Raw genomic sequence first — 10,467 nt, forward strand, 5'->3', positions numbered from 1 at the left:
ATTTTTAGTGACTCACAGCTTATTGTTAATCAAGTACAAGGGGAGTATGGTGTTAAAGAACCCCGGTTGCAAAAATATCAAGAGATTGTGCAAACATTGCAGAAAGAATTCAGGAATTTGAAAGTATGTCACATCCCAAGAAAAGAAAATACGATGGCAGATGAGCTATCAAGGCTAGCTAATGCCAAGGAAAAGAATTTAGACCCCTCGGTCTATATAGAGGAAATAACATTCCCAAGTTACTAGAAGAAGTCCGTATCCTATATCGAAGCTAAACGATGCTGGATGGATCCGATCGTAGAATATCTGAGAGATGATAAGCTGCCAGAAGATCCGAAAGAGGCGAGATTAATCAAGGTACGAGCAGCACGATTCATAATGCAGAATGGAAGGCTATACAGAAGATCCTATACTGGACCCCTCTTAAGGTGCTTGGGTCCCCAAGGATCGGAATTAGCTCTAGCCGAGGTTCATGAAGGAATTTGTGGGGCTCACATGGGCGGTCGGGCCCTAGCCCACAAAATCTTAAAGCTCGGCTTGTATTGGCCGAAACTCCGGCAAGCTGCTATGGAATCTGTTCATCGGTGCAGCAATAGTCAAATCCATGCTACGGTATCTAAAAGACCAGCTGAAACCTTGACTTCAACTCCAGATCCCATCCCTTTTGCGATGTGGGGAATCGATATCATGGGAAAATTCACCAAGGCATCCGCTCTGTCACATCCACCCAATCGGTACCCTACCTGGCATACCCGAGTGTGTGATCCACAGCCCCGAAGATCAAGTATCGAGGTAATAAACCTCCCACATAGATAATAACATAATCATAAACATAAATAATCAATGTACAAAGTATAATCCAAAAGATCCAAATAAGGAAGGAATAAATTATATATCATCAGAGTACGAAAGACAATCAAAATGTCTAAATCAATAAGTAAAGTGAGGCGGAATCCCACTCTACAACCAGTGGAAAAGTAGTTCTAAAAAGAAAAGGAATGAAAACTAATCCCAATAGCAGGTACAATAAGTAACTAAATTATTCTCAATCTTATAGACAGTGTGACCTTGCGTCCATCCTCTCATACAACTGTGTCTGCCTCGACTCTAATCTCTCATACGCCTGCTCTTGCCTAACCTCCATCCTCTCTACCATGGAAGTCATGGAAAGCATCCGTGCATGCAAGTCCGATGTCTCTGGAACGGCATGTGATGGGCCTCCTACCTCGAAGTGTGGTGCAGGAATCTCCTGATCATCTTGACCAGCATCATGCATCCCTGTGTCCTCCTCACCATGATCATCAAAATCTGCATCCTCTTTATCCTCATCTACTGGTGCCGCCTCATCCTCGTCCTTAGACTCAGTCTCATCCACTGGACTCGGAGATCTCTCAACATGATCTAACTGCATCAGTGCAATAGACCTCGCACCGATGGAATATCCTATGCCTCGAGTAGCCCTCTCCCTATCATCTAACTCCACTCCAAAGTACCTGAAGATACGTGTTAGTAAGCGTCCAAAACACAGATCTCTCATACTCGGGCGCTCTACAATCTTGATCATGACATTCTGTACAATATATGCCAAATTGATCTCAAACCTCAAATAAATCCGACAGAAGAGCAAAGCATCCATCACAGTGACCACATGGTGATGTCCTGCTCTCGACATAATGTTCCTCCCTACTATCCGTCCGATGACTCTAGCCGATGGAATCATATCACCACTGATCCTAGGATGATAGCACCCTCGATCATCCCATAATGTAGAACAAACCTCACGCAACTCATATGGAAGTAAGTGTCTGCTAAACTCCTCACCTCCTGATATCCATACACATGCATGTGGGAAATGAGGTACCTCAAATATCTCTGTTATTGTACTCGTGGAAAATCTGATTTGAGTCCCTCTGACCTGACTCGCTACCACCAACTCTAACTGACCACCCTGACCCTCCTCGAATGACGTCAGATTGTTGTAAAACAGCCGAACTAACTCTGGATACGCCGGAAGATCCTCCGTGAATAGGTGTGTCCATCTCATCGTATCAAATCTCTGCTCGACACGAAAAGTCTCCAACTCTGGTATCTGCAATACTCGTCCGTACTCTATACGGCAATGCTCGAAGTATACCTCATAAAGAAACTCGGCCAATGGAGTAATGAACCGGTATCGATCTATCACCTCCGCTCGTGGCTGCAAAGGTACCTGACCACCACCTCTCCTGGCCCCAACTAATCTACCTCGACCACGACCACCTTGTCCTCATCCCTCCATGATATCTATACCACCTATAGAAAAAATATCAACAAGTCAATGCTAGAAAATTACCAAGAGATTAGACAAGAAGGGTATTTTCATAAATTTTGGAAATTTTTTATTTTTGGGGAAAATTCAATTTGAACATACTAGCATGTGCATATTACCTTGAATAACATGCTAAGAAATTGGAAGAAGTTGAAAGAGAAAGTGCGCGTGTCCAGAGGCCTTGGCAGCCAAGGAGCCCTGGTTATGTTGACCCCTCCGATCGTCGTTTTGTGAGACCTACTCCGTACCCCACTCCTACTTTTCAGCCAAGGAGTGTTGGACTGAGTTCAGGTGTTAGACTAGTGGCCCAGCATAGCCATCCTGGTGGAGTTAGACCTGCGGGAGCTGTTTATCCTTCTCGGCCTGGGATTACTAATCCTAGACATGCTTTTCAGAGACCTCCCACTTTAGCAACTCCAGTTGGACAGAAGGATTCTATTTATTTCTTTTGCAAGCAGACTGGACATTTTGCTACTTTTTGTCCAAAGAAGCCTGCCCAACCTTATGCTCCTGTCATGAATAGTGTCCCTATTCCTGCCCCTGGCCCCTCCCTTTGGCGAGTATTCAACATATCCCTTGTCATGAAGTCGTCACAGGTACATTGTTAGTTACTTCTTTTCCAGCATTTGTTTTGTTTGATACGGGTGCATCTCATTCATTCATCTCATCTACATTTGCTATGAAGACTAACCTAACACCCTGGGGTTTATCTAGTTGTTTGTCGATTAGTACCCTTGTTGGGTCTGTTGTAAAGCTAGATAGTGTGTTAAAAGAATGTCCTGTTTTGGTTTGTGGAAAGAATCTGAAGGCGAACTTGGTGTTGTTTGATATGAAAGATTTTGATGTAATCATGGGAATTGACTGGCTGAGATCTCACAATGCTGTGATCTTGTGTTCCTCAAAGAAAATTTAGTTTCAAGTTAGTGGGAATTCGGTTTTTGAGTTCCAAGGTGAAAAAGGAAGGATTAGTAAGAAGCCCTGACCGCATTAATGCAAGTTCGTGCATTAGTGGAAGATGATTCACCTGGAAGCAAGGTCAAGGAAGGAAAGAAGCTTGTGATTTTTCTGATGTGTTCCCAGACGATTTGTCAGGATTGCCCCCTGATAGAGAAGTTGAGTTTTCCATAGACTTAACTCCTGGAGCTGCTCCGGTGTCTAAAGCTCCGTATAGAATGGCACCTACCGAGTTAGTAGAGTTGCAAACACAACTGAATGAGCTCTTAGAAAGAGGTTTTATACAGCCAAGTGTATCACCTTGGGGAGCTCTAGTCTTGTTTGTGAAGAAGAAAGACGGTAGCATGCGTCTATGCATCGATTACCGGGAGTTGAACAAGTTGACCGTCAAGAACAGAAATCCGCTGCCCCGTATTGATGATCTTTTCGATCAGTTGAAGGGTGTGGCTGTATTTTTGAAGATTGACTTGAGGTCTGGGTATCATCAGTTGAAAGTGAAGTCAAGTGATATCTTTAAGACAACATTCAGGACAAGGTATGGACATTATGAATTTAGAGTTATGCCTTTTGGTCAAACTAATGCTCTTGCCGTGTTCATGGATCTCATGAACTGAGTATTTTATGATGTGCTCGATAAGTTTGTAATCGTTTCCATTGATGACATCTTGATCTACTCGAAGAGTGAAGAAGGGCATGTGGAACACCTTAATTTCACATTGCAAAGGTTGAGAGAAAAGAAACTCTATGCTAAGTTTAGCAAGTGTGACTTTTGGCTCTCAAGGGTAGTATTTCTCGGCCATGTTGTTTCAGCCGAAGGTATTCGTGTTGATCATGAGAAGGTGCAAACAATTGCTGATTGGGAAAGACCGAAGATCGTGACTGAGATAAGAAGTTTCCTTGGATTGGTGGGATACTATAGAAGATTTATAGATAGCTTTTCTAGGTTGGCTGCTCCTATGACTAAGCTAACTAGAAAAGAAGAGAAGTTTGTGTGGTCGGAAGCTTGCGAGAAGAATTTCGAAGAGCTGAAAGTTAGATTGACAAGTGCTCCGGTTTTGACTATACCTGATAGTTCCAATGGTTTGACAGTCTACACTGATGCTTCCAAGATTGGTTTATGTTGCGTGTTGATGCAACATGGTAAGGTAGTGGCATATGCCTCTCGGCAATTGAAGAATTATGAGCGGAACTACCCCACTCATGATTTAGAGCTTGCCGCCGTTGTCTTTGCTTTGAAGATTTGGAGACATTACCTGTATGGTGAGAAGATCGCTATCTTCACAGATCATAAGAGTTTGAAGTACTTCTTCGCCCAGAAGGAGTTAAACATGAGACAAAGGAGATGGTTAGAATTGGTCTCTGATTATGATTGTGACATCCAATATCACCCAGGTAAGGCTAGTTGTTGCCGATGCTCTTAGTAGGAAAAGTCAGAAGAAAGTATTTGACTTGAATGCCATGAGTCAACCTTTGTTGTATGCAATTGCGGGTTTTGGTTTAGAAGTTGTTTCTGAAGGTTCAGATTTTGTTCTCTCCACTATGACAGCAAGATCTACCCTTAGAGATAGAATTGTTGCCTTGCAGAGTTCTGATCTAGAGTTGAAAGAGAAGATTGAGAAGATTGCTTTGAATCCCGTAATGGACCCAAATTTTAGTATGTCTGTGGATGGTACTTTATTGTTTAGAGGTAGACTTTGTGTGCCAGCAGTTGAAGAAATCAAGAAGGAAATATTGAAAGAAGCACACCAGTCAATCTTTATAGTGCACCTTGAAAGTACCAAGATGTACACGGACTTAAGGGAACATTTTTGGTGGAATGGTTTGAAAGTTGATGTTGAAGACTTTGTTGCCAAGTGTGAGACTTGTCAATGTGTGAAAGCCATTCGTCAAACTCCGTCTGGATTGCTTCAGCCCCTTCCTATTCCTAGTTGGAAGTGGGAAGATATCTCTATGGACTTTGTGACTAGCTTGCCTCGGACAAGTAAAGGAAATGACACTATGTGGGTGATTGTTGATAGGTTGACCAAATCAGCCCATTTTATCCCTATGAAGATCACTTACCCTTGGATAAGCTAGCTAGACTTTATGTAGACAATGTGGTTCGTCTGCACGGAGTGCCTATGAGTATTGTTTTTAATTGTGATCCTAGGTTCACCTCAAGGTTTTGGAATGGATTGTAGAAAGCCTTGTGTTGGTGAAGGGCATTAGTAGCTTCAATGAGTACCATTGTCAGACTTTTGGTTTGTAGCTTTATGGGAGATTCTTTTTGGGTCTGATGTTCATCACAACTTGATTACATCCTCAGGGAGCTTTTATAAGATCAATATAAGCTGTTCGCCCAAGTACCGAGAGATTGAGACCGAATGCTTGCATCCTTGGCAGATCTCCAACTTCGGTTAAAAAAAGAAGGATGTAGAATCGAGTAGAGCCTGGGGTCTCATTTTATAAATTAGCAAAATAACATAAAAAGAAAAACTTGTATTTATAGATTTTAGCCCTAAATGATCATTCACAATTGTTAGATTTATTCGAGCACATGTGTTGAGATCATAAAAATCGTTTGAACATAAGATATGGGTATTAGAATCATTTTAAAATTATTCGATTTTATTTTAATTTTATTTGAACCTTACTAGTAATCTTCTATGATCATTAATGGAATGGCCCTTGTGGTTTCTGAAACATTAGTGGGTTAAATAACACCATGAACAAGCCCCAACTTATGAAATTTCTTTTTCTCCTCTTTGCCCCTCACAACGTTTTAAAATTTCTTCTATTTCCTTCTCGAAATTTTGAAAATTTCCACTGACCCTCTTTCATGTGTGAAATATCAAGTAGCCCCCACTGGAGAAAATTTTTAACCCTAAAGATAACGGGTAGAAAACTCTGTGTGTTGTGTGAAAATATCGGTGCTTGGCTCTTTCGATGTTAAATCTTGACTCCACCCCTTGGCAGAAGATATACAAATTTTACCCACACGTCCAAAAACTTTGAATTTAACATCCCCTTCAGGCTTGTCTTGGTCTTTTTTTTTTTTTTTTAACCCAATGTTTCCTCCAAGAAATTTATTAACAAAATGTTTAGGTATCCGGATAGAAAAGGTTTTGGTTAACCCGTGGATTAGGTGGCCCCAAGTTTACTCCCATGCGGTTTTGGTAGTCCCCATGTTTGGGTTCGAATCCCCTATGCTCCTCTATTTCTCACATTTGACAGTTATGTGCTCTTTGACTTGAACATGGGACCTCTACCAGCTTCTGTCCAGTAGTGGGAAGGGATCACGAAGAGCTCCTGCTAGACTAGCTGGGCCTTGGGCCACAACCTAATCTAGCTGTGAGCCCATGGAAAACACTGGCTGGCCAAACCTGTGACTTTTAAAAAGTCAAATCATGTGAATTTGCCTTTCCAAAGCTGATTATCAAATGCAATGAGACTGAGTGAAACTCAATGATCAAATTTTAAATGGTTTTGAATTAGTCATGTCGTCTCTTAGTGTGATGATTATAAATTGTTAGACAAGTTTTTTTTTTAGTATGAAAATTTTCCTTCAGTTTCCTTCAATTTTCGTTGCAACAAAATAAACCCACCATCAAAGTTTGAACACTCACAAAGGGAATAAAAAATGTCATTATATTAACCTTTGACTCAAGTCAATATCAGTAGCAGTAGATGTTTATACAAAGGTTTCATACGCTTTTCTCCTTTCATAGTTGCGGCTTTGTTGGGGCCAGTTGAACTAGCACACCCAAATCTGCGTACCCAAGGAATCGCTCTTTGAAAGGATACACAAGCAATCAAAGACATTTGTGCAGGAGGACCAATTGAATTAGACTTTAAAGCACGAGGTTGGACTTTGAACACCAGAAGCAACACCTTTCGCATTCTTACAAATAGAAGTCACATCACCTGCCGTAGATTTCAAACTAATACCAGCGAGCTCTACTCCTTCACAAGGTACAGCTTCACTACATGAGATGCTGACTGCTTCCTTTGTGGGGGTCGTACCCTTGATGTTTCTGAACTTAATGTCTGTCAGCTTCACACGTGAAGGCTGTTGCATTGGGTAATGTCAACACATACCATTAGTAATCATGGAGACAATGTAATTACATAATCAATCTTCAACTAAAAACATGAGGTAGAGTGATCAAGATCCCTTCTTACAAACTGATTGACCAATCTCTCTCCCACCAAACACAAAAAGGGATGGTTGTGTAAGAATACTTACACCAACCTAGCAAATGAGAGCTCACCCACGACCAGACTTGATAGTCTTATTTGGTGGGGAGCGTCAATGTATTGATTTGATGAAATGAGGGCGGTTATGATAAGGTGCAATTGTGTTAAGACTTAGGAGAGAGATTGTCAAAGAGTCTATATTAGTTTAGATTGGGTAGTACTATCCCACAGGTGTGAAGTGTTTCTTTTTTGGGGGGCTTTTATTGAACTTACCTTAGAGTCGCATTGTGCCTTGTCACAATATTGTTGGGTGACGATGATGGGGTTTTTTACATCTGTCATGGTAATATCCTCGAATATAACATTAGAAACTGTGTTAGCTTCTGATGCTGGCCATGTTTTGATCCGAACACCATTATCAGTACCAGTCAAGGTACAACCGGTCACCTTCAAACCATTCACTGTCTTTTCACCTGGATACCTCCCGAGGCTTCCCAAGCTACAAAAGAAAGCAAAAAAGAACATGGTTAATGTCAACTGAAACAAGTCTCATCCTCCGTTTTTTCTTCTTTTTTTTGTTCGGGTGGGGTGGGGGGAGTGTGGGGAGGAGGGGTGTGTTGGGGTGTGAGTGTGCCTAAACTTGAGCACAACCTTAGGATCCCCTATCTAAACCCAAGCCCATCACACTGCTGGTAGGGCCAACCTTACATTTAACCCTGCCCAGCCAAGTGCAGTAGGTTTTCCCAACAAAATTTTGGCCCTAACTCACCTTGGTTATCATGTGCCCATTAAGTCATGGAAAATACATAGCCCATAGGACCCTACTTGGGCTAAGCCCAAGCTTTAATGCACATAATTATCATGGAAATAGAAAAGCTCGTCACGGCCCATTTTATATTAAAGCCTGTATTTTAGTATATATGAAACCCATCCCACACCTAACGTGAAGTATAGGCCTGGTCCAACCCTGTTTGCTCTCAAGCGGGCTTGGGGTAGTTTTTCCTTGACACCCCTATATTATTTTAGATCATCTGCACAAATCAGTATGGATTTCTATGTAAGTATTTAAGCATGATTATCTTGTAATATACCTGATGCCATGACCCGGTCCACATTTCACATTGGTGACGGCAATGTTGGAAGTTCCCGCTCCAATGGACACGCAATCATCGCCGGTTCCAATCTCACTATCAGTAACGGTGATGCCGGACGAATCACCAATGTGCACACCATCAGTATTTCGACTCGTACCGGGGGCTTGAATCTTGACATCACGGATGGTAAAGTCACTGCATTGACTGACAACCATGTGAAATGCCTTACTATTAATACTAGTTATGCCGCTTAATGATCCACCGGTAATCGATGACAATTGCAAGCTCTGCAACAAAAGCGAAAGACAAAGGGAAATAAATATCAAGTTTCCAATTGTTCTCATGTAAAATTCCAATAACTCACAGTTTGGGCCATTTTGCAATTTGAATTGGCACTGTGAACACAACTTGTGGCCCAAGACTTTTCTCCTTGACCATTCAGAGATCCACCGGCCCCACTGATATTCAACCCACTCAAACCTCTGAATGTAATCCATGCACCATCAGATCCTGAGGCTGGTGGAGCTATTAATTTACCACTTATCTCAACATGAGGAGATTTGCTGCAAGGACCGACAAATGCTACTGTACCAACCAAGAAGTCTCCTTTTGGGACCAAAAGGGTAGATTGCGCCGAAGATTTACAAGCAGCAGCCCATGCAGCAAGGAATGCCTTACTATTATCCGTTTTCCCGTCAGAGATTGCTCCATGCTTGGTGACATCAAACACTGTACCCCCTGGTCCCGATGCTGATGATGGTGACGTAGCCTGTGGTTCCGGTGCTGATGATGGTGACGTGCCCTTTGGTTTCGGTGCTGACGATGGTGACGTACCCTTTGGTTCCGGTGCTGCTGATTGTTTTTTATCATTTGATTTGAGAACCCGAAACTCAACGGTTCTGGCTTCACCCTCCCATAAAAGGAAGCATAATAAACAAATTAACATAAGATCCGTGCTTGAGCCCATTATTAATTTCCCCTGGCCAAATAAAAATAAATAAAAAAATGTGAGCAAAACTAATGAGCTGGGATCAAGTAGAACCTTGGACCTTCTTTGGGACAAGAGGCTCAAACGATCCCAACTCCAATGGATATCTGGTATACTTGATTCAAGTTGTAATGCTAGTGGGGTGATTTGAAATTTATACCATGAATTTTCATCCTAATTTTGGCAAAATTATTTCAACCCAATAATTGGAAGAGAGAATTACCTTCAACTTACTATTGTTGTAGATTATAATTTTGTGGTTGAAAATCGACATCCAAATATGGATTGGTTGCCCTTTTCGTTCGGAAGAAATAGAATAAAGTTAAGAAGAAATAGAATTAAGAAGGAAAACGTAATATATGGTTTTATTTGGTCTCTGTTTTGGTTTATTTTTGGTTGATTTGATTCCTATCTTTTGGAGATCTTTCCTAATAAGGTAATACATTGTCTAGGATCCCTTCCAAGTTTAGAAAAGATGTTCCTTGATTCTCGAGATTCTTTGCGAATTATTTAAGGTAAGGATAGTGATTTCTTTAATTACATATATTGCATGATTTAGTTTCCATATTTGAATCTCTCTGATTTATTTCCATAAATAGATTCTTATATTGATGTACTACTGATGCAACTACTCTAATTACAGTAGCATTACTTGTTTACATTACTTAGTTTATGTATGACTTTACCTACCAATTATATATGAGTTGGATCATGTGCTTGATTACTTTCCATATTGGGAGTTACTATATTTGTGATGTGATTGATTGATGATTGTAACTGATTAGGTATGGTATGGAAAGGAGAGGTGTCCTTTTGACACTTCTGTCCTTGGACATCAACGGGAATATTATGGGATGTTTCCGGAGATGTCCTTTGACACCTTCCTAAACTATTGGTTGTCATACCTAGGGCTGTCTAGTAGTGTTTGGCTAGGATGTCCCGTTATA

The 10,467-nt window shown here is 41.2% G+C and overlaps 1 protein-coding gene across 1 annotated transcript; it reads right to left on the reverse strand.

Moving 5' to 3' along the window:
- Positions 1–7,085: 7,085 nt before the first annotated feature.
- LOC149028737 (exopolygalacturonase-like) lies at positions 7,086–9,499 on the reverse strand. The gene is made up of 4 exons (XM_089160228.1): positions 8,897–9,499; positions 8,530–8,819; positions 7,712–7,937; positions 7,086–7,310 (listed from the first exon to the last, which is right to left on the reverse strand). Exons 1-4 carry the CDS (start codon positions 9,497–9,499, stop codon positions 7,086–7,088), a joined length of 1,344 nt encoding a protein of 447 aa, XP_089016354.1.
- Positions 9,500–10,467: the final 968 nt, after the last annotated feature.

The sequence above is a fragment of the Hakea prostrata genome, chromosome 1 (genome assembly GCF_041222555.1).
Source record: "Hakea prostrata isolate BN-2017 chromosome 1, UWA_Hpros_2, whole genome shotgun sequence".
Classification (NCBI taxonomy): Eukaryota; Viridiplantae; Streptophyta; class Magnoliopsida; order Proteales; family Proteaceae; genus Hakea; species Hakea prostrata.

What these genes read in the sequence shown, in the direction of transcription:
- LOC149028737 (XM_089160228.1), bottom strand. Translation starts at nt 9,499, where the DNA reads ATGGGCTCAAGCACGGATCTTATGTTAATTTGTTTATTATGCTTCCTT. An exon ending in ATTGCAAAATGGCCCAAACT is followed by an intron (nt 8,820 to 8,896) that starts GTGAGTTATTGG and finishes CTTTTGTTGCAG; the next exon opens with AGCTTGCAATTGTCATCGAT. An exon ending in AGGCACAATGCGACTCTAAG is followed by an intron (nt 7,311 to 7,711) that starts GTAAGTTCAATA and finishes CCAATGCAACAG; the next exon opens with CCTTCACGTGTGAAGCTGAC.